The 24,831-nt window shown below is 42.1% G+C and overlaps 1 protein-coding gene across 1 annotated transcript in view; it reads left to right on the forward strand.

The window, feature by feature from the left end:
• The first annotated feature begins 3,351 nt into the window (after positions 1-3,351).
• The window catches only part of carmil3 (capping protein regulator and myosin 1 linker 3), a 94,542-nt gene continuing 73,062 nt past the window's right edge, over positions 3,352-24,831 (forward strand). Inside the window, 5 exon segments of the mRNA XM_061694237.1 lie at positions 3,352-3,551; positions 10,970-11,064; positions 21,645-21,695; positions 22,757-22,816; positions 22,900-23,021. Of these exon segments, the coding sequence (XP_061550221.1) occupies positions 3,494-3,551; positions 10,970-11,064; positions 21,645-21,695; positions 22,757-22,816; positions 22,900-23,021 (386 nt within the window). The 5' untranslated portion in view covers positions 3,352-3,493.

A 24,831-nucleotide genomic window follows, 5' to 3' on the forward strand; every position in this document is an offset into this window, starting at 1 on the left:
AGACAGACACGTAATCGAGGGCCTATTGAGTATCGCAGTTCCCATCTGTGAAATGCTGCACTTATGAATAAGTAATGTTTCATCCTTTCAAGTGCTTATTTGAACATTGCTGAAGTTTTTAACCCCCTGGAACCCGGAGGTGGCTCCAGTTCCCCAGACTACATACCTCTTATTCTTGCCTTCTCGGCCCTTTTCTCCATTAATACCCCAAAGCATTGCTCTTGCCTGCATAATGCCCCCACGCCCAATGCTTTTGTTCATCCCTGTCAAGTGTCAGTGAGACACAGACACAAAGGTGTCTAACACATATCGAATCATGTATGCAAGCTTATAGCACACATTGCACTGCTCTTTTGCTCAAAGGACAAACTTGGAAAAAATACCATGACACAGCTGGGCCTCCACGTGGAGGGCACACAAGCAGCCCAGTCGTCTTTGTCTGCAAGTGCATAGAATGAAGCGATTGCGGGACATTGTCTGGCTGAAAATGTGGCGTCATTGAAACGGAAGTCAGTCAGATGAGTGGGTGAATCATACATCATTGCCATCATCAGCGTTAACCTCCATCCATCCGTTTTTCGTACCGCTTATCCTCAGTAGGGTCGCTGGAGCCAGCTGACTTTTGGGCGAGAGGCGGGGTACACCCTGAACTGGTCGCCAGCCAATCGCAGGGCACATGTAGATAAACAATCATTCACATTAGCACCTACGGGCAATTTAGAGTCTTCAAACAACCTACCGTGCCTGACGCCCTCTCTCGCCTTAATTCACCCCCCCTCCAGCTCAGTTGAACCGGACTCCATCCTCCCCCCCTCCTGCTTTGTTGGGGCTGCCACCTGGGAGATCGAACAGGTGGTTAAAAAGGCTCAGAGAACCCAAACTTATCCCAAGACCGGACCTCCAGACCGGCTCTTCGTGCCCAATTCTGCTCACTCGGACGTACTTCAGTAGGCTCATAACTCAAAACTCACCCCAGAGTCCCCCATACCATCCAATTCATCCAACAACACTTCTGGTGGCTCACCCTGGCAAAAGACACCCGAGAGTTCATCCTAGCCTGCTCCATCTGTGCCCGAGGAAAGACTTCGCATCAACCATCAGCTGGTCTGCTGCGCCCCTTACCCATCCTGAGCCGCCCCTGGTCCCACATTGCCTTGGACTTCGTTTCCGGCCTACCCCCTTCTGACGCTACCAGCGTCATTCTTACCGTCGTAGATCGTTTCTCCAAGTGTGTCCACCAAGTACCCCTTCCCAAATTACCCTCTGCTTTCGAGACTGCTAACCTTCTCATCCTTCACGTGTTCAAACTTTACGGCATCCCCATAGACATTGTCTCGGACCGAGGTCCTCAGTTCTCCTCCAAGTCTGGAAGGAGTTCTGTAAGGTGGTGGGCGCAGCAGCCAGTCTGTCTTCTGGCTACCATCCACAATCCAACGGCCAGACGGAGCGGGCGAATCAAAATCTGGAGTCTGCTCTTTGCTGCGTTGCCGCACGCAATCCTGCCTCCTGGAGCACCTTTCTCCCGTGGGTTGAATATGGCCAAAACTCCCTCATCAGCGCCGTGACAGGTATATCTCCTTTCATGGCATGCTCTAGTTTCCAAATCCCTCTGTTTAATGAACAGGAGCACCCAGTGGCTTCGGCGAGGGAGCACCTACGACGGGTCCAAACGATTTGGAAGGACGTCAGGGCAGCCCTCACTCGTTCGGCCAAAAGAAACAAGCGGTTGACGGATCTTCCTCGCTCCCCTACGCCTGTATAAAAGGTGGGTCAGATGGTTTGGCTCTCCTCCCGTGAGCTCCCTCTCCAAACTGTGGTCTGTGGTACAATAAAGGTTGCAAGGCACCACTGATATAGAACAGCAGGCACACCCACTTTTCAATTGATGGACCTCCAAACATGCGTTCAGTCATTAACACAGTATTAAATTACATTGGATTTATTTGAAATTACATTTTATTTATTAAATTTGATTGGATTTATTTTATACAGAATTTTAAAAAACACAAAAAAAACACAACATCCTCTGCAATTTTACCATAAAAAAAGACTTATGGACCTACAGGAGAATATGGCCCTTGGTACTTGAATTTTAAGTTTGGGGGGGGGGGGGTCTTCTTCTTTTTTTTTTAAAGTCATATAGCAACACTATATGGGCTTTAAATAAAGGCACCCTGGTTGCTGCCAGATGATGAATTTCTTTTGACCTACATTTATTCTGTCATTACATAACCCACTACGCAACTCACTCCTGTTGACTGTTAGGTTAATAACAAATATTTTAACATTCCACTATCACTTTTGTCATTATCCTGCCCATTTAGATGCTATCAAGCATATCTAAAGAAGGTGATATCACACAAAAAAATTCCACATAAAGTCCATTATTTCCGGCACAAAAAAATTACATTTTTTCCGGTACCCATCATCCAATTCTTTTTATTTCTTGGTGCATTGTACTTTTGACAGATTGTCAAGATTGCGGCACGGTGTATGACTGGTTAGCACATCCGCCTCACAGTTCTGAGGACCCGGGTTCAAATCGGGCCTCGCCTGTGTGGAGTTTGCATGTTCTCCCCGTGCCTGCGTGGGTTTTCTCCGGGCACTCCGGTTTCCTCCCACATCCCAAAAACATGCATGCTAGGTGAATTGAAGACTCTAAATTCCCCATACATAGGCATGTGAGTGTGAATGGTTGTTTCTTTATGGGTGCCCTGTGATTGGCTGGCAACCAATTAATTAGCGGTCTGTGTGACTTTAACCTTCAGTATAGTTCCGAGACAGGCTTTTGGCACCATCAAGTCTGTTAGACATAGCTTTGGTGCCATATTGTGGCATTTTAGGGCGTTTGATAGAGCACAAAAAAAAAAAAAAAAGCAAATAAGTCGATTAATCAATTAATAACGTTCCAAATCGGCAAATTGGGACACCACACGCAATAAAAGCAGTAAAAACATGCTTCAATTTTCGGTTAAGATGCTAAAAATCTGTGCGCGCCATTAAACTTAAACTAACCATGATGTAACAAATAAGCCTCAAACAACCCTGCTTTTTTTTTTTAATTAATTAATTCATTAATTAATTATATATATTTTTTGGGGGGGACTAAAATGATCCCTTCATGCTTAAACATGTTGAACAGATACATCCGGAGGTCACACGTCTTTCGAATCATCCATGCTGATCTATGAATCTGGGAGCATCAGATGAATCATTCTATTCTGATTGCCCCCCCCCCACCAATCCCACCGCTTTCTCTCTCTCTCTCTCTCTCTCTCTCTCTCTCTCTCTCTCTCTCTCTCTCTCTCTCTCTCTCTCTCGCCCCCACATAGAAGCGTCCCAAGCGCTGCCACCAGTGCGCCTGCGAACAGCGCGGCACCGCGTCGTTTTGGCTTCACAGCTCGCGGTGGCGCAAAGTGGACAGCAGGAAGCACGTTTGAGGGCGTTTGGGACGTTTGGCGGAGCAAGCCCACGCAGCCAGGAGCGCGTGGCCATGGCCTCCAAAGACACCACGGCGTCGGGCTTCGCCAGTGTCAGCAGGGAAATGACAGGTGAGCTAAAAACGACCCTCTTCCGGGCTTCTGCGTGATGTTTTCACCCCCGAACCACAACGCCGCACCTGGCGTGGGAAGTGAAGACTGACGAGTGTTTTGGAGTTTTGTGTCTTCTCTTCTTTAGTTCTGAGTTACGGCCGCAGGCAAGCGCAGTCAATGTCCCCGCTGAAGGCAAAAAAGCGGAGTTAATGGCCGCCGAGTCTGTGAAGGTTGTCATCTGTATCGATTTGATCCACTTTTGGATCGATTCCGCAGCGAGTAGGATTTATTGCGCCGCGGGTTGGCGCGTGTCTTGTGTGGCAGGCACTCACACACACATTTTGTGAAGACTTCACGTCTTTATTCGCTTTGTGGCGGAAGTTGGTGTGAGCCTGCTGGGCAGTGATTGACAGGGCGCACAACAACATGCTTGGATGCTGAGGTGTTACACGAGAAGGACGTCCCTCACTGCTAATGATCCTGACGGCGTCGCCTCCTTTTAATCTTGCTGTTAACCAGCTCATCCTGGTCAAAGCCCCTTCTGTCTGGCCATGCTGCATAAAGTCATTAACACACCTGCCAGATCCCAGCCAATGCTGGCAAAATAATGATGGCCTCCGCATCAGAGTGAGCAGGCCCATGGAAGAGCCAAAAAGGCTGTTTGGATATGAGTTGGGGGGGGGGGGGGGGGGAGTGGAACAGCCGCTCCATCTTTTCTCCACTGCTGTTCTTTGGGAGTATCTGAGTTCAACAAAGGGGGTGCAAACTATGTTAAAAGGTTTAAGTGTTTGGGTTTACCCAGCTTAGTGTCAAGAACGCTCTGTCTTTGGTTGATCCACACTTTGGCTCCTCGTTCGCTATTTGCATTGACAGTAAAATGGCTTACGGATCAAATCGTTACTCCTTCTAGCCCCTATTCTGAAATAATAGTCCAACAAATGAAATAACCAACAAATGAAAACTCCAAATTGCCACATCTCCCTCCGGAAATGTTTTTCATTTTAGTTTAAAAAGGCTAATGCCCAGATCAGATGACAGGATTTTAGCCCCGATTAGCTATTGCAGTCGATTTCCCAGATCGGGCCGGACATATTTTGTCGCGAACGACAAAACGCCTTGTAGCGTGACATAATCCACGACCAACGAGTTGGCCCTACGACACTGAATTGAAAAGTCTAGCATGTTTGATTTTCTTGCATATCTTCCGTGTGTTCCGTGTGACATATCAGTTCCCCGACAGCGCACCTTAACGTCGACCAATAGGATTGCGTATTGTGACCGGTGCATCACCTCCCGTGCTTTCCGTCGTCAACATTTATTCACTCGCACGAACCAATGTTTACCGAACCTTTTGCGCATGATTCGACAGAACGTTGGCATGTGTACCTACAAACGTTAGTGTCCCCACTAGCTTGCCAGGCTACATAACGTTTTGTTGCCTGCTTGCGAGCCATATCATATTAAAAGTACATGAACATACCTCAAGCCCTTCTTGAATGGACGGCCCAAAACATCCTCTCCAGAGCGAGTTTGTTTCCGTGGTGTCGGAATACAATGCCAGACAGTCGCTGGCAAGATTTTATGGCAGTAGTATAACAGTGGAATCGTCAAAGACTAAATTTGTCTTGTAGTCTGATCCAGGCATTACTTTAACCAGGATCCCTCGCCTTGTTGTTTGCATGTCGGTGCTGTAAATGTTCGCTCCCTTGGACCAGGTGCTTTCTAGCTAGCTGGCGGGCTACCTAGCCAAGCCTAGCGAAGCAAGGCCTACCTAGCTGGCTGGCTAGCTGCCACGCAGTGCTGCATAAACTTTCTCTCATACTTTCTGCCGTGGGCGCAGTTCAACCAGGCGATCGCTCCTTTTCGGCTTCGGTTGTGGCAATGCCGTGAATCTGTGCAGCTCCTCGGGCTCGGCTATCGGACGCCTCCTTCCGTGGAGGTTTCCTTTGTTTTGTTTTTTTTAACTTTATGCAGAGATCTCGTGGGAGCTACCATGTGTACATGTGCAGAATCTATGTGCAGTAAGTTTAAAGGGTGTCGGTCATAAACAAAGGCTCAACATATTTTTTTAAAGTAAATTTAATTGCAGCTCTTGTCAGAATAAAGTAAACCGTATGTTGGCATCAGAAAATTCTGATTTAGCATTCATTTTCTTCGGCGGACTCGAGTGCCAATTTTAGTCACTACTAATTCGGGCATAGCCCTTATCCACAACCCTGCGCCGTTCTTTGCCCCATTCTTTCTCAAGTATGAGAGCAAACTTCTTGTTTGTTGCAGGAAAATGCGAGTTATGACTCTATTTACAGAGAGGATGCAGAAAAGCATCTGCATACAGCAGGCCTCTCCACATTTCCATTAGCCTGGCCACTTGAGTACACTTACATGTGACCTCTGCCGGATGTGCAGACTTGCATTGCATTGCATCTTTGAAGAATATATGTGTATTTGCTGTTGGTATAGCAAAGCTATAGGATGGAGGACATAGAAATAGATGTGTCCATTCCACTTCTTCAGGCTCAGAGCCCCAGATCTTTCCAGGTTTCATTGGAGTGAGCCAGGTTGTTTCTATTAGGCTCTGAGACTAAAAATAGCCCAGATACTGCATGAGTCCTTGCTTAGAGGTTCTCCGTGTGTTAACAGTGTGTGTTGGCTCATCCTTCCAGTTCTGTCTTTGGAGCTCCACTAATTTCTGTGACTTAATCAACTTCGCATCGCAGCAGTCATCCAACACTATGCGCCTCTAAACTTAGAGCTATGTCATGACCATTAAAATTGTCATTTTCATGGGACTTTCATAATGCCAATTTCTAAAATATACAATAATAATAAGTGCACTCTTCTTAAGCAACACTGTAAAGTAGCGTAATGTTGATGACACATTTACGCAAACCCGTAAATTGAAACCTTGATGGAGTTCCATAAAAGCCTTCAGTGTTCCATGTCATCTATTTTCTGCTGAAGACATTCCTGATGGTTGACAAACAACAAAGGTGTTCCCAAAAAAATACTCACTTCCTGCTCCAGGAGGCACATGCCAGCTGACATAGTCTTTTGATTTCTTGCAAAGGTATATAATTTTAGTTACCATGATCAGGAGTGGTGGCATGGAGGACGAGTGGTTAAGCACATTCACCTAACACTTCAGAGGTGGTGGGTTCAAATCTGGTCTTGTAATTTCCTGTGTGGGTTTTCTCCAGGTCGTCCGGTTTCCTCACACATTCCAAAACCATCCATAGTCGATGTAGGTTAATTGAAGACTATGAATGTTTGTTTGTCTGGCTGGTGACCAGTTCAAGGTGTACCCCCCCCCCCCCCCTCCCTTACCAAAAAGTCAGTTGGGATAGGCTATAGCACACCCATGACCCGAGTGAGGATAAGCAGCACAGAGATTGGATGGATGGATAATAAGGGCTCCGATACTCCTGGCCTTGACTTGAGCAAACATGAATTACTGCTGTCAAAATGTTGATGAACATTTGATTACATTCTCTTGATCGACGACATGGAAACTCAGGTTTAATTTTGTAATGTTTTTAAATGGAATGGGTGAGTCTCTCTCTAAATATTTTGAACTTGTGTGTCCACGAGACGAGAGTGTATTGAGCAGAATAATGCAGCCATTAAACCATAACAGGTGTATGTATAGATGTGCCCTCTGCTAACAGTTGAAACTAAATCAGCAACGCTTCTGGTGGTTGCAACCAAGCAGACTCATCAATTATGCCTCAATTACTTCAATACACAATTAATTCCACTATATATCAAAATCTAAATGCTCAGTTTTCAGTTTTACACTGAAGCAGGAGTCTTTTCAACTGATTTATGATCATCTCTAATTACTGAGGCTTTTTGGTGGATTTGCTATCATCCATTTATAATTGATGCTTATTATTGTCATAATGTCAAATGTAACATGTATGCTGTCAGTTACCTTAATTTGGTTATGGCCTAGCACAAAAAGATCCTTACTGACCCGACATAAATATCGTTCCAATGGTTGTAAATGGTGTAAATGGTGGTGGCCTCTATCTCCTTTCTGTATCTCTAGTTCACAAATTTAATATGCTGAATTGAGCCAGGGGTGATCCCTCCAATATTCATATCAAACACTTCCAGGAATCTGTGTGTTTAATATAGCACAATGTTAACCCAAGTCGGAATTATACATTTAAAACATGCCTTTTCATACAGCTTTAATTTGCTGTACTTGGTTTGAATAAACTTTATTGACACATCATCGCAGCCAGCACGAAAGTATCTCCATAATGAGAAGACTAAAACAATCTACAACAATTGAATGTGTGCAGTATTTGATGGCGACGAGCTACTATTTACCATAAAGAAACAATTAGCCTCATGTTTCAAAAAGAAATGCAGTGGACCCCCGCATACTCGCAGTTCGGCACCCGTAGTTTCACAATCTGATTTATTTTCAAATACTTTTCCATTTTCTTCCGCCCAATTTTTTTAAAATTCAAGAATGTATTGTTCTTTTAGTTTTTTTTTTTCTTTTTGGGGGTGAAGCAACCGCAAAAAAATATATATTAGCAGTTTATCCCCACTTATTTGAGAATTGTTTTGGTTTAAAAAATATATTTTTTCAATGCAATTAAAATGGGCGTCACTTTATCCACGGCTATTCGTGGTCCAGCCCGGTCCCTATCCCCTGTGAATAGCGGGTGTCCACTGTAGTCATTGTTTTTTTGTTTTGTTTTAAAAAGAATGCGCAGTCTTTCTGGGGAAACAATAAATCTGTACTCCTCGTCTGGTACGAGTGGAAGTCTACAGCAGGAGGGTCAAACTCATTTTGTCATGGGCCACATCGTAGTTAAGACTTCCCTCAAAGGGCCACTATGACTGTGAGCCCATATAAATGAATAATCACCTCATATAATTACACAGCACATTGATGAATAACCAGTTTTGAAATCAGAAGCCTATAAAATATACTTATATTTCATTTTAAAGGGCGTTTGGTAACAAAAAAATGCTTGCAAAATCTTAATGTTATTACACCAGAACACAATTACCAATTTTGATTTGCTTTCGCGGGCCACATAAAATGATGTGGGGGTGGGGGGGAGAGATCTGGCAAAAACTGGGCAAAGCCACCACAGATAATCACACGCCTATGGGTGTAATGGAGACGCTGAGTAACAACATGGTGCCCGTTAACCATGTGATGCCGATTTAACCAATGACAGAGTATTGCAGTCAATCACAGTGACCAGACTTTCTTTATAGTTTGAAGATTTGTTTCTTCTTCTTCTTTTTCCTTTTGGCTTGTCCCGTTTGCCAAAGCGCGTCATTCTTTTCCATGTCAGCCCGTCTCCTGCATCCTCCTCTCGAACACCAACTGCCCCCATGTCTTCCCTCACTACATCCATCAACCTTCTCTTTGGTCTTCCTCTAGGTTTCTTACCTAGCAACTCCATTCTCATCATCCTTCTACCAATATACTTGCTCTTTCTCGTCTGGATGTGTCCAAACCATCGAAGTCTGCCCTCTCTAACTTTGTCTCCAAAACATCGAACCTTGGCTGTCCCTCTGATGAGCTCATTTCTAATTTTATCCAACCTGGTCACTCCGAGAGTGAACCTCAACATCCTCATTTCCGCCACTTCCAGCTCTGCTTCCTGTTGTCTCTTCAGTGCCACTGTCTCTAATCCGTACATCATGGGTGGCCTCACCACTGTTTTATAAACTTTGCCCTTCATTCTTGCAGAGATTCGTCTGTCACATAACACACCTGACACCTTCCTCCACCCGTTCCAACTTGCTTGGACCCGTTTCTTCACTTCCTTACCACACTCACCATTGCTCTGGACTGTTGACCCCAAGTATTTCAAGTCCTCCACCTTTGCTATCTCTTCTTCCTGTAGCCTCAGTCTTCCCCCTCCACCCCTCTCATTCATGCACATATATTCTGTCTTACTTTGTGTAATCTTCATTCCTCTGCTTTCCAGTGCATGCCTCCATTTTTCTCACTGTTCCTCCACCTGCTCCCTGCTTTCACTGCAGATCACAATGTCATCTGCAAACATCATGGTCCGTGGGGTGTCCCGTCGAACCTAATCTGTCAGCCTATCCATCACCACTGCAAACAGGAAAGGGCTCAGGGCTGATCCCTGATGCAGTCCCAAATCCACCTTAAACTCCTCTGTCACACCTACAGCACACCTCACTACTGTTCTGCTGCCCTCATACATGTCCTGTACTATTCTAATATACTTCTCTGCTCCAGACTTCCGCATGCAGTACCACAGTTCCTTGCTGGGTACTCTGTCATAGGCTTTCTCTAGATCTACAAAGACACAATGTAGCTCCTTCTGACCTTCTCTGTACTTTTCCATCAACATCCTCAAGGCAAATAATGCATCTGTGGTACTCTTTCGAGTGAACACATTTTCATCTCTATCCTTAATCACCCTAAACTGCAGCACTTCCTTCCAATCTCTATCCCTCTGTCTGGCCAACATGTATAGATCTTTTTTCCTTCTTTAGTGTCCAACCTGGCATACATAGCTAACCTCTTTCCTTGTATGATTTCCTGTACTTTGAGGTTTCACCACCAAGTCTCCTTCTCCACTTTCCTACCAGAAGCTAGACCAAGTACTCTCCTGCCTGTCTCTCTGATCACCTTGGCTGCAGTAGTCCAGTCTTCTGGGAGCTCCTCCTGCCCACCGAGAGCCTGTCTCACCTCTTCTCGAAAAGCCGAATAATGCTCTTCCTTTCTCAGCTTCTACCACATGGTTCTCTGCTCTGCCTTTGTCTTCTTAATCTTCTTCCCCACCACCAGTCATTTTATACACAACCATCCTGTGCTCTCTAGCCACACTCTCCCATACCACTAACTTACAGTCAGTAACTTCTTTCAGATGACATCGTCTGCACAATATGTAATCCACCTGCGTGCTCCTACCTCCGCTCTTGGAGGTCACCCTATGTTCCTGCCTCTTCTGGAAAAAAGTGCTCACTACAGCCATTTCCATCCTTTTTGCAAAGTCCACAACCACCTGTCCCTCCAAGTTCCTTTCATGGATGCCGTACTTGCCCATCACTTCTTCATCACCCCTGTTTCCTTCACCAACATGTCCATTACAATCTGCACCAATCACGACTCTCTCTCTGTCTGGGATGCTCAGAAGTTAATTACTCATACAGAGGTTATCACTTTATTCAATTTCTGAGATAACTTGGTACATTTCAGTTTTTTTCACAAAATTGTTGCTATTTGATTCAATTACTACGTTGTTTGCGATGCTTCTATTTATTTATGAATTAGTAATAGTCAGGATTTGGATGGATTTTTAAAATATGGGTGTTTTTGACCTGCATCACAAGCTATCTTGTCCTTTTGGCTTTAACCCAGTATTATCAATGCACTGGTTAACATCCATTGATACATACCTGTCTGCTTTTTCTCCTTCTCCCAGAGAGCATCAGGAAGGTGCTGGACAAACAAGCCATTAAATTTGTGAGAGCTATCAAACTGGACACCAGGAGCGGTAAATCGGAAGACAGGATTCTGGTAAGAGGCCCCAATAAAGCGTCACATTCAGATTCCGATTACTCTCTGGTTTCATACCACATCACCTGAATGAGGGATTGATTGCTGAAGTGAAGGCATCTTTATGTTATGCGACTTGATGAATATGGAATTGAATGACACCAAGCGGAAATCAATCTAGCTTAATTAAGACAAATTGAAAGAACCGTAAGAAGTAACAGATGAGGCATCGTGACACACTAAACAGACGTGTTGAAAATCAGGGCTTAAGGCAGATGCTGCCTAAGCAGAGCAAAGTGGACACTGTGTCGGGGAGAGCCTACTGAATCCCCAAACGCAGAGTTTATTAGATGTGGCAGGATGGCCTTAATGCCACAGGCAAGAGTTTGGTCTGTGCATGTGTAAGCCTGACATTGCACTGTACACTACGTCACACACTTTTCTTTCTTATAAAGAATCCTGTGTGTTGTTTGAAAGTACATCCCAGAGGGGCTGTGATTCATTCAAGATGCTTTGTTGGCCAAGGCCACATCTGCTTTGACAAATTATGATTTAGTCAGCCACATTAGCAACTGATCACAAAATTGTGGTTCCAGTCATGAAGGAGGTAAAACAAGCTGAAATAAATCATATCCATTATTCAGTTTAGGTTTCTGTTTTTTGTGCCCTATCTTTTGTCCTGACACCCCTTCCTCCTTTTGCCTCCATTACCTCCCCTCCCCACTATTTTTGTCATGTCCTCTTTGTTTCCTCTCGACCTCCCTTTTTCCCTGTCATTTCAATCACTCGCCTCCTCATCATCGCCCCCCCCGATTGTTCTGCTCCCCCCAGCATGCCAGTTGCCTCTCACTCTCCGCTGCTTCTCCCTTGTGCCCTTCCCTCCATTTACATCCCTCTATCTTTAATCCAGCCTATAAAAAGTATTGGGTCCTTCCTTCGATCACAGGCAATTCAATTAGTTCCAAGATTTTGTGTTACTGTCCATATGGGCCTTGACTTCTGCTCTAGACTCAGTCAAGGAGGAATGTATGGATTCATTCTTCTTTTAATCTGAAAAATTGATCCATTTTGGAGGTGTGATGGTGAGCATATGAGGAAGATTTGAATACTCTCTGTTAATTTCTCTGTGGCTTGAGCACTATGAAGAAGGATTAGGGGATTAAGAGCTATACAAATACACTTGACTTGATTTTGAATGTCATATTCTGAAAACTTGAAAACTAATTCTTTAAGCATCAAAGCTGAAATATAGGCCTACTTATCTTGTCTATTATGGTTCTTCCCCCTAAATAAGAGGCTCGCTTTTACCTGGGTCTCCACGTTTATTTAATATTTTGGACAAATACATCATTTGTATGTTGTGTTATGGTATAATGTCTGTTGTTCTCTATTTTTATTGTCTGCCCCTTTTCTGCCCCCGGAGATTGATATCCAGCTTGTCTGTCCGTGTTGACTGTACCAGCCGTCACACTATGACACACATACAGTATACCGACATGGTTGAGCCACCCCCTTACAATTTCTAGACACAGGCAGAAGGGTGTCGCATCACAACCAAGAGACACCCAGGGCAATCTGTTCGGGGAGCGTCAACATGCATGTTTCCATCACTGGATGTACACACACACACACACTCACACACACAGTTCGGTGCCCCCAAAACCTCCCTACATTTTTACTCCCATTTATTAGATCACCCTATTTGAGGATTAAAGACAACTTGGAAAACAAAGCACATCTTCAAAGGCAGAGGGGGAGGTGTTCGAGGGGAGGTTGCAATGCAGCACAAGGGTGGGGGCACTCCAGGAAAAGGAGCTGAAAATGTTCTAAGGGAGAGTCTGGATGAAATGTCTGATACGTTGTGATGCCCCAGTTGTTGATTTGGCTCTTCCACCACTTATTTATCCTGATTAGTCACTCTGTTTTATCCCTAGCAGTCCCATTGTTCGTACCTAATAATTGACCCGTTACTGCGAGAGACTTTCCCCGTTTGACAGTGCTGAGCACATTCGGGTGCAATAGAGACTTCTTTACGCTCTATGGTTCCATGGAGGTCCCGCTTATAACACTCCTGCAGGGCTGTGGTTTGAGGAAAAGTTGGAGGTGTTGAATGTAATGACGGTTTCTGCCTGCTTTGTGGTCTTGCTAAGTCAAGTCTTACTGTATGTCCCTTTTCACATGGAGTTTCCATATTATAGTTGAAGAAAAAAATAATACACAGTGACACAGAAAGCCATCTGAAGCCGGAAATTAATTAATACATCACTGCATATGTCACCTGTAAAAGTATCTTAAAATAATACATATTTTTAATCCATCGTCGCAGATATTTTTGACGATGGCACCTTCAAACCTCATATACTTTGATTCAGGCTGCACCTGTGTCCGCCATTACAAGGTTGATGCAATAAATACAAGACTTTACACCGATTTTATCGGGCTGATCGGTATCGGCCGGTATTTAGCATTTTATGCTGATCGGCTTTAATGTCATAATTTGCTGATCCGATCAATGATGACCTTGATCGGCTCCGCGTCGCCGCGTGCCCAGTATATTTGAATCCAAAAGCTAGTTTATTTTTAGCCTTGTCGCGTGTCTTTTGACTTAGTACTGTCGGCCAATGAAGTTATTTAAAAAAAAAAAAAAAAAAAAAAAAGCGGTGTGGGACAGAGAACACGCCTGAGACAGCCAACACGTAATGCCTGGATCAAAACTACAAGACAAATTTGCTCTTTCACAGTTGCACTGTCAGGCTACTGCAATAAAAATCTTGTATTCCGATACCACCGCCTCCCGTTTTTTATGATCATTGGGCTTTATCTTGTCAACTCAAATGCGACCGGATACACCCGTTACCGTGGCAACGACAACAAGAGTGGAGCGTGCTGACGGTATTATAAGGGCAAAATGGGGAAAAACGTGTGTTGGTGGTCACCGGTGCTCAGGACCGGAGAGAACGTTTGTTTAAGGCTTGCTTGAGGTATGTACACGTACTTTTAATACGAGCAGGCAATAACATGTTATCTAGCCCAGCAAGCTACTGCTAGCACGATCGGTTGTACGTAAACATGCCGCCGTTCTGTCGAATCATGCTCTAAACCTTCGGTGTGGGTGAAGTCATTTAATTAAAAATAAAGTAATTTAATTACAGTAAGTTAGCATCCATTATTTCTGTCATGTTGTAATGTTGGTTTGACCTGACTGATTAGAAGACACGATCTGACTAGAGCAGTGATTTCCAAACTTTATGGAGCCAAAGTACATATTTTACTATTGAAAAATCCCACGGCACACCAACAAACAAAAATGTCCCAAAAAGTGGATACATTAATTACTGTATACACTTCCTGCCATCTAATAGGAGACCATTCATTTGTTCTGTCTGTCACTAGGCCTCACTGGCATAAAGAGAGGAACAAAGATACATTATTTATTTTAAATATAATTTTTGGAACAATTAAGTACACAAGTATATACAGTAAATGAACAGGTCATTTAAATAGACACATTCCTCCATCTTGTGATCGAATCGGTTTTTTAAACTCTCTGATCGGTGATCGGCCCCAAAAATCCTGATCGTGTAAAGCCTAATAAATAGATTAAAATAACAAATACTGAAGCCTGTATTTTTTAACGACAATGATTATAGAATAATGACTGTTTTACAAATGCAGAATTCTTTTTATCCTATTAAATAATAAACGGTAATGTTCTTGACAAAAATTGTAATATTTTGGTAGCTCTGTAGTTAAGTGCAATTGTAGTATACACTCTCCTCCAAAAGTATGGAAAACACAAAATCTTTGTGGGGGGAAAAAAGGCCCAACGCATCTTCAACATAAAATAAAACAATTGCTTGGCCTGAATTTTTTGTTTCTTTCTTTTTTCTATTTATTTTTTATTTTTTTCTGAGTCGCGGGTGGAGCAAAACAGGGGGGACTACTGAACTTCATCAGCAAGTTTGCACATCTATAATGGAAAAACTAGGTATTTCTTTCTGCTTAAATCGTTGTGCTGTGACAAAAAAAAGACAAATTCAGAGCAATGAAATCAGAGATAAGCTCGAGGCGGAATGCTACATTCTCGCATGTTTGCACCATTCTGTCAACACTCCATTTTTCCGTGTAATATGCTTGTGTAATGGTGTGTATTACCACTGCTCTGTTAGTATTCATGCTTCTTCAATCCAAGATGCTCTGCATGGAGTCACTCTGTGACTATCCATATTTACCATCTGACAGTGTGTGATATGAGCCCTCAGTGCTGTAATTAGGATTTAGGCTTTACTTGATTAACATACCACATGTTGGTAGCCCATGGCAGAGAGTCTATGAAGTGTGACTGCTGACCTTCTCTCCTCCCCCATGAGGAGACAAATAAGTGTTGCCCTGCAGTCCTGCCAGTACACACCAAGCATTCCATCTTCTATCCCTCAATCATTTTAATTTCCTTTCTCGAGTTTGTTTCCTCGCTTTTATAGTGCCCTCCTCTCTTCTTCCCATATCCTTCTGGCCTCTTTTACACTCGCTGTTCATCTTTAGCCCTCATACTCGCGCCATTTCCTCATGCCACGCACCCGATCCCTTATCACTTCTCAGCCCCCTTTCCTCCGCTTGTAAACTTTGTCACTTCTTAAGCCTATCGACAGTGTTGCTATTCTCCTAGTATTCTATCTTGCTCCCACAGTGCTTTTTTTGCCATTTATTTAAAGGGGACATAGTATTATGGAAAAGTGACTTTTTAATTGATCGTGTACAGATTTCTGGGTCTCTGGAGGACCTTCCCACCCATCAAGTGTGAATTTAAACAAGTAAATGTAGTTATCTGCCTGAAAATGTGTTTGTGAGTGAGTGATTCAGAATTTTGCCGAATTGTGACATCATAACTACATAACTGCACCCACACATAGTTTGTGAATTAGTGTGCACAGATCTGTACACTAATTGATGAGTGTATAAAATGCAGCCTCCACGAGTTAAAATGCTTTCTGCCTTACTACGTTCCAGACCATACTAGTAATGAAAGCCGTACTCGCCATTGGCCCAGCAGTTTTATAGGCTGGGGTGAGACCTGGCTCACCTACAAGAGACCACCAGGCCGCCCACGGAAAACGGGCTGATTGGTCCTTAAAGGTCAGGACAAAGATGTTGAACATTTTCTTGTTGGCTTAAGATCCCCTTTACAAACCACATCTGCCATTTCGAAGTAATTAAATAGCAGACATACAGCAGTTAAATTGATCAAAATTATACAGAATGCGCCTTCTGCTTTTTGCATCCAGCGCCTTCCGGTCTTTGTCTCTTTCCGGCACTGTGACGTAACACGAGCCAAACAGCCTGTTCATTCGGCGTTGTGCGCTATTGTTCCATGCTGTTGTTCCCGTCCTTGTATATTTGTTGTTGTATGATTTAGCGATGTCACGATTGTTTATTGTGTGGCATTTGATTGTACAAATGGTTCAGGCAATGGCAAGAGTTTTTTTTTTTGGGGGGGCTTTCCAAGTGAAAAAGGAATACGTGACCAGTGAATAGGGAAAGTCAATCGAAAGGGGAAGAAATGTGGTTTGGTATGGGTGCCTAGCAAGCATTCCAAACTGTGCTGATCACTTTGAACTGGCATGCTTTGAGAAAGACTCAGCTGAAAGCATTGGATACAGAGGCAGATGCTGAAACCTGCTGAAAATATATTTCCTATGGCCATCGGGACCTCAACCGCCAGCAAGAGAACTAAATCTCGCAGCCGACATTGTGCAGCGGCGAAGAGGTGAGGATTTCCTTGTATATACCTACAACTATATTATGGTTACTATGGACTGGGCAGTAGGAAAATGCTTTTGACATACTATCACTCTTTTTCTGTTGCACAGCTGCTACTTGGCTGCTCGTCGTCGTCACTGTCAGGTTCCGACCTCCTGATCGGCTCAAACATGTACGGTTTGACGATGCCGAGTTCAGTTAGGCACTCCTGTACATCGAAATCCTCCAACTCCTCCTCCTCATATTCCAACACGTTGCTCGCCATTGCGTATTGAGTGTAGCGCCCTGTGTTTGTCAATTGCATTGTCACTTCCGGTAGCCCGGTAACTTGAGCGTCGGGTATGTTCGGGGAATGCTCAATACGCTTAATAAAAAGCTCATTTTTAGCTAAACTATATTTGACAACTTGCTGGATGTTACATGCATGTGTTATATAACATATAAACAATGCAAATATGAATTTTAACTGACCCCATAACAACTTTGTCATCTGCCCTTTAAGGTATTTTGACAAAAGCATGTCACAGATGGTAACTGTTATAAATTGTGAAATATGTGCAATATGTCTCTTTTAAGATCTGGACTCTTATTGTATGAAATAATAAAAGGCAAATTGTGACCTTTTACGTTTGTGTACTCTCATTTGGTTTCATCTCCAACTCTTTCGACCACTTTAAAGTCCACTTTTCACACAGGACCTGGGGCATCGGTGCTTTCAAAGGCCACCATCACTTACAAACATCCCTCATAAGCAAGCAGACTACCAGATAGCAGGGATGTGCTGTTATGAGGCAGGTTTTTCTTTAGCAATAGACACCCACTATCACACAATTTGTATGTGTGCATTTGTGAGTGACCACAACAGAGAATAGTCGTCCACAGACTTATTTTGCATCGTTATAGTGTATGTGCACAGGAGCCACGAGTTTATTGCTGAGCGAGCGCGCTGTACCAAAGCATGTGGCTATGCCAGATTGCTCCCTATTTTCTACAAGGGTTGTGTTTTAAATGCCCTTGTGGTTGAGCTACAAATACTACCAATCTGGCTCCGATCCGCAACATACACGGCCCACAGACACGCACTGTGATTTGCACCGTGTCGTTTGAAATGTAAGAACCGGATCCCGACAGCTTATGATTTATATTTCCCCCAACCCCTGCCCTCAACTGACTGTAACAAGCACTTGAGGAAGAATTACTTCTGTTTACAGCTTGCACTTGCACTGTAACACTACCTTGATATATCATTATGAAGCTTACCCATTAAACTAGTTCAATCACAGCAAGGGAACGATTATCGCTTATTCTTTTTAGGCTTATCTATACACCTAAAAAGGAAAATTCCTGCTAATATGTCTTGTTCTACATACAGCTGATCAAATCTACACCCATCTGAAGGCCTGAATTATTGATGCCTCTGTTAACACGATGAGACCTGCCAGATTGTCCGATGGAATGAGATGCCCTGTCTGTGTCTCGTTCTTGTTTCAAGGCATGTGCTTCATGCTGGTTTCAAACCGGTGCTGTTATTGGACCAACAGTTTACTGCAAAGGCTCTGTGGAGCACTTGAAATAGACACTTTTTATCCCCTCCCTTCTGTGTCCTTCATTTCCATCCCTCTGTCGTTCTAATTTCTTATCTTTTTTTTTTCAACACTTTGCTTGAGCTCGTTTTGGATGTACGTGGATCAATGAGAGGTCAGCTTCTCGTGTCCTCTGTAGTGGAAGTGGAAGAGAATAAGAAGACTATATTATCAGGATGCAAATCTCTCTCTCCCTCCCTGTCTCACTCGCTTGTTTTGTACGGTTCGTTTTTTTTCTTCTCCTTACCACCCCTCAGCAGGGTGCCATTAACCATTCAGCCTAAGGAGGCCTTGAGGTATTGAAAGCGACAAAGCAGAAAAAGAATAGAAATACTGAAGCTAGAAAGGAGACTGGGGAGTTGAGAGAAAGGGAGACTATAGAACGGTAAGGGCAGCATGGGATGCAGACGGGAAACTGTAGCACATTAGGAGATGGAGGGATTAGGGATTAGGGAAGAGGGTGGCGTCAGTGAGCAAATTTCCATGGAGATGAAGAGAGAAATCTGGGGAATGACAGGGGGCGCTATGAGAGGGTTTTATGGTCTTATTATAGATATAAATGGATATCCAGAACATATAGAACAGACGAAGTGGTATTTGTCTGTGTAGAGATATCATGTGCATTCGTTGCATGCAAATTTTGCATTGTGAATTACTACTTGGGCAGATGTGAATACAGTGGTGCCTTGATATTGACATTTACCACGCTCGGCTGCCGTCCGCGCGAGTATAAAGAAGCCTTTAAGCTTGCGGGGCATTCCAAGGCAACGTTGTTTGGTTGTTTTAAATCAGTAGTGTCAAACTCATTTTTGTTGCAGGCCACACTGAAGTTATGGTTTCCCTTAGAGGGCCATTAAGACTATGAAACCATAAGAGTATCATTGTCTCTTCATATTATTGCATATTTATTAAAAAAAAAAAAAAAAAAAAAAAAAAAAAAAATTAGTTTTGAAGTACAAAGTCAAGGGAAACTATTTGTTCAACTATTGTTCAATTCATTATAAAAAAAGTGGTTTGGTAACAAAAAAATGCTTTTAATCGCTCAACTTTATTAAAAGTGAGGAAAATTTTCAATTTTGGAACAGATTTTAGTGAGAATTATGAAGTAGATGCACTGCTTTGCTTTCGCAGGCCACATAAATTGATGTGGTGGGCCGGCTCTTGCCTCCGGGCCACGAGTTTGACACCCGTGATATAAATACACAATATGTAATTCTCAGTTTTATGTTTAGTTTGACAGTAAACTTCAACTGGGAGTGGCGTTAAACAAACAGCTTGAAAACTCTTTGTTTAAATTTTTTTAATGAATTGTGCACGATGGGCCCATATTCTCCCGTTGTCAGTATTTTACGCGCCTGGCTTCCGAGCTTTCAAGGTGTGCAGATTCTCTGGTAATGACTTCTGACACAACTACCGTGCGTACCCGGCTAGTTTGCGCGTAACACAATGAGACGTGTAACTCATTGAAGTCGTCGGCTTGCTAGCAGAATTCCTGAGTTGTGGAGTTTTTCTGAGACACATGAATGCCATACAAAACCATTTTAAATATGAAATGAACTCCTGTAGCGGATGCAAGTTAATCGTCGCCAGTGTCCTGTAACAGGCTACTATGAAGGAGCATGTGTAGGCCTGTCACAATAAAAAGTTTTTTAAGAGGATATATTTTACCAAAAACTATCATGATAAACTATGTTTCTTTTATTGCCTCTAAAATGATGACAAATAAGGTCTGCCCTAATTATTTTTGAGTATTTATCTCATTTTATTTTTTTGCTTTTAAATCAGTATGGAATTAATATTGTATTCATCCATTTTCCGGACCGCTTATCCTCATTGTTGTTGTTATTGTAATTTCCTTTCTTATTTCCCTATTAAATTGGTTTTCTTTACTCGTACTTGGCCCATAAAAAGTGATATCGGTGCATCCCTAGTTGTTAAATTTAAATGACATCAGTAACCAGACCATTGGCCCTTTTTGGTGTGCAGAACATATTTGTCTGAAAAAGGAGAGCACACGAGTGTTTTCTCCCAGTCCAGGAGGGTTCGAAGTTACTCAAAAGACAGTTAACACTATAATTGAGATGTCTGAATTGGCTTTTGTGGTCCACAAACTGTACAGATACAGTTCTACAATATTTGTCTTCAAAAAAATTCGTCGTGTTTCGCCCCACCCCTGAAGTGTTGTTTGCTTTCTTTTCTAGTATGGAATTCTCATTAATAATACTACACATTTGCAATGAAGCAGTGAGGCCAATTCCTTATTGACTGAAAACATAGTTTTTGTCATAGTTTTTTTTTTTTTTGGATCGTTATTTTGCTGCGTGATGAATGAACCCCTATCATTTTGGTTCCATCTTTAAATTGGCTGAAAACTGTTTTTGAAGATTTCTAAGTAAATTTTGTTGCTGCCATCGTACGTTACATCACTGAAGATTAATTACTCTATTCCAGAAGAACACATGCAAGCCTTGGCATGACTTTACCTGCACTGTTACACGTGTGATCTTGTTTTTGGTCCTTTGTTACAGCTCTTACATTGGACTGATGTCATCAAGCAGATTATTATTATTATTAATTGTGTTTTATGTTTTAACTTTATTTATTATGTAAAACTCGGGTATAGCTGTGGTTGTTTTTTTTTAAGTGCTCAAGACATAAAGTTGAGTCAAGCTGAGAGTTAAGTTTACATTGGTTATAATGTTGCGCAACGCTGAAACCGTTCTATAGCCCTCAAGTGTAATTTTATAGTTATATATGTTTATAGTAATGACCAGTGTTGGGAAGATTACTTTGGAAATGTAGTTGCTTACAATTACAAGTTACTGTTTAAAATGTAATAGCAGTATGCCTATTTCAATTACTTTCTCAAAGTGTTATAACTCATTACATAGGATTACTTTTCTTAATTTTGAATAAATCCATCAGCAGGACCTCTGGATGTTTCCTCTAAAAAGGTTGATTAAATTCAGAGATCATAATAATAAACTCATAACAAAATATGATGTAAATACATAAAAAAATTGGATTACACATGGACAACAGAAAAAAAAATTATACCATGTTGACTGAAGACAAATATGCACAATTTAGACAATATCGCTTCATATGACAAACCAGATGAGTGGAAAAAAATATGAGCTTTTGCGGCTATTTTTCAAATGTAACTAAAATTGTAACTCCGTCTTGCTCTGAATACTCATGTGATTTGCATTTTACATTTGGTGCTTTGTGACAGAGTAAATGAATGTGTTCTCCCCTCAGGTCCTGGCAACATGGAGACTGTATCTCTTTTCTGTCAAAGTGCCTACAAAGGTAAATGTTCCCCCTCTCTCACTTGAATTTTATGGCTTTCACTCTCGAACCTTGATCTCTTGATATTTTACAGGCACACAGAGCAGTGAGGTACTCTAATAGTTTCAGTTAGAAGCAGAGATGATAACAATTTCAATGACTCTAAGACCTCAGCTGGCACCTGATTTAAAGCATTTGTGCCAGATTTTTTGGCAATGCCCAAGTTGCTTTTATTGTTTAATGTGGGTGCAAATGAATCCAAAATATATGAACCTTCAATCAATAGCTGGTTGGCCTTCGTTATGTTTTCTATACTTTGTTTAAAAATTTGTCAGTCTGTTCCTGGTCTTAGTATTTTAAGCTTACCATGACCTATGATATGAAATATACATTGGTCTCCTTTGTATCCATCAGCGTGTGCAACATGAATATAATTTTCTCAAATTATTTTCTTCACGTTTTCTATTCAAATATTGTAAAATGAATTATCTGGTTAAGAATATGGATTGGATGCTACTATCATAAGGATATAGTTTTTTTAATTTTTTTTTTTACTTTTTTTATCTACAGTTTTTTTTTTTTTAGACGTCAATGGCATACTTTATCTTATACACCTATAAATCCCGAGGGAGCACAGATGCAAATTAGCTCTATAGCTAACTCTGGCGCAACACTTATGTTGTGCATGGGCCCTGTTAAATAAACTAAAACAATAAAACTGAAAAATCTCTACTGGTATTCCTCTACTTAGACATTTTGACAGGAAGGCAATGTGAAAGCGTCACTCGTAATCAAAGTCTATGGTTACGCGTCTTGTAGTTTATAGTCACAAACATCTCACACAATCAACATCCAATGGATGTGAACTAAGGGAAACTAAAAAATTACCAAACTAATTGAAAAACACACTTAGCAATTTTAATTACTTGGGAACAATCACTGTAAAGCATTTCATAAAGGTGTCTTACAACTACATAAATTTCACTTAACAGGGCATAAGTGTTATGGGTATAGCAGCTGTGAAAATAAGGAACAATCAAAGTTCTAAAAAAACAACATGAAAATTATGTTTTCTGTTTAAGGTGGAAGTCACATTCAACTTCTTGGAAATACGTGCAATGAACACTTATCAAGAGCATCAGGTAACATTGCTGTAAGATCTTTTCCATTCATCCTTGGCGTGAATAAATATGAAGACAAACACTATCTTGTGTACATCTTGTAGGTTATAATCGATACAGACAAGATCACTTATTCACTGAGACTGGAGACCCAGGACCAGTTGGATCACATGGTCAATCACATCAACTACGCCCTCTCCCGAGTCTTCAACAACTCCATTTATGCGTAAGCATCTAAGACTTCCTTTTGCCTCAAGGAAAGAAGTCGTGTAAGATGAAAAGACAAGTTGGCCGACAGTAACTCGCTCGTTAGAGCTTTGGGATGCTGGCAGCTTCACTTTTGGCCGGCTTTCCACTTCAGCAGCCAAGTTGAATCCTTGTATCTCTATAGTTTGCATCCAACCCATTTTTTGTGTCATGCTACACTATAACACCCAGAAATCATTGGAACTAATTTAGCCAGCTGACACTGAAGAGCTGAGGCCTTAAGACAATGCCTTGCCTCATTTTTAGTAACTACAGTAGAAGACAATGCTTTACCTCAACATTCTAAGTGGGGCAGCCGAAAAACAGTGGCTAAGAATATGACTATTATTCTAACTAAGGGCCTCAAGATCAATTTCCCTGGGCAGCATTGTCACTAATGAGTATAGTTGAAACGGTATGAATATTTCACATCACGATTACCATGACCAACACTATCACAGTTATCAGAAAATATTATCATGATATTGCAAAATGAAATGTTAACCAACCACATGTGCACGCGTATTGCAACATGTTTTAATTTGATGACAAAATACTAGTGTGTGTGTGTGGAGGGGGTGGGGGGTTAAGGGCATTTGCGTAAGTTGGCCTCCAATAATATTCAGTGAATGTTAGAGAATGGAAAAAACAGAGGGAGGGAGCCACTGCCTTGTAACTGATTGGGATCGCTGTATTGAGGTACATAATGCATCAAGATGACACACGGTCAATGAGTGCACGATATAGTAAAGGTAGCGTAACTATTAAGGTCATTGATGTGTCAGAGTCAAAGGTAGAACACAATAATTTGATGTTTATGAACCAAATTCTTACCCCTTTCTGCTTACTACAAGACATTGCATTTAAAATAGAGGCAATAATCCCTTACTTCTGTTTTATAATCACATGAGGAAAGTAGTCAGTGCTTCAATACAGTAGTTTTTTAGGCATCATTTTTTTTAACTCCTGCAAATTTATAACAAATAAAAACAAATTAATTCACATGTACATGCATACAGTATGTCTTCACAGACTTTGCTCAATACAGTCTTTAATATGATGATTTGATCATCATATTGATGATTTATTTGATGCCACAAGGTATCTTTAGCGTCACTGATGGTGTAGTGGTACACTCGCCTGACTTTGGTGCAGGCAGCGTGGTTTCAGTTCCCACTCAGTGACGGTGTGAATGTGAGGGCGAATGGTTGTCCGTGTCTATATGTGCCCTGCGACTGACTGGCGACCAGTTCAGGGTGTAGTCCGCCTTTCGCCCGAAGTCAGCTGGGATAGGCTCCAGCGTCCCGCGACCCTAACCAGGATAAGCGGTGTTGAAAATGGATGGTATCTTTACCTATCTTTGGGCGGTTTCACCCATTCCTCCCCAGAGATTTTCAATCAGATTCTAGTCTGGCTGGGCAACACAAATACATTTGCAGAGTTGTCCTGAAGCCACTCCTTTGATATTGTGGCTGTATTTTCACCCAGTATGTCTCTGTACAGTGGTACCTTCATCTTTCCCTCAAGCCTGACTTGTCTCCCAGTTTCTGCCGCTGAAAAACATTCCCACAGCTGATTATGCTGCCATTACCATGCTTCACTGTAGGTCGAATTGGCCAGGTAATACCGTAATTTCTCGTGTATAATGTGCATTCCCCCCCCCCCCAAAAAAAAAATTGTCAAAAGTCAATAGTGCGCATTATACATAGGTATAGGGGGAAATGGAAAAAAAAACGTTCACATCTTATAAATGTATGCCGCCATCTCGTGGTTATGAAAAAGCTGTACAC

The sequence above is a fragment of the Phycodurus eques genome, chromosome 13, assembly GCF_024500275.1.
Source record: "Phycodurus eques isolate BA_2022a chromosome 13, UOR_Pequ_1.1, whole genome shotgun sequence".
Taxonomy (NCBI): domain Eukaryota; kingdom Metazoa; phylum Chordata; class Actinopteri; order Syngnathiformes; family Syngnathidae; genus Phycodurus; species Phycodurus eques.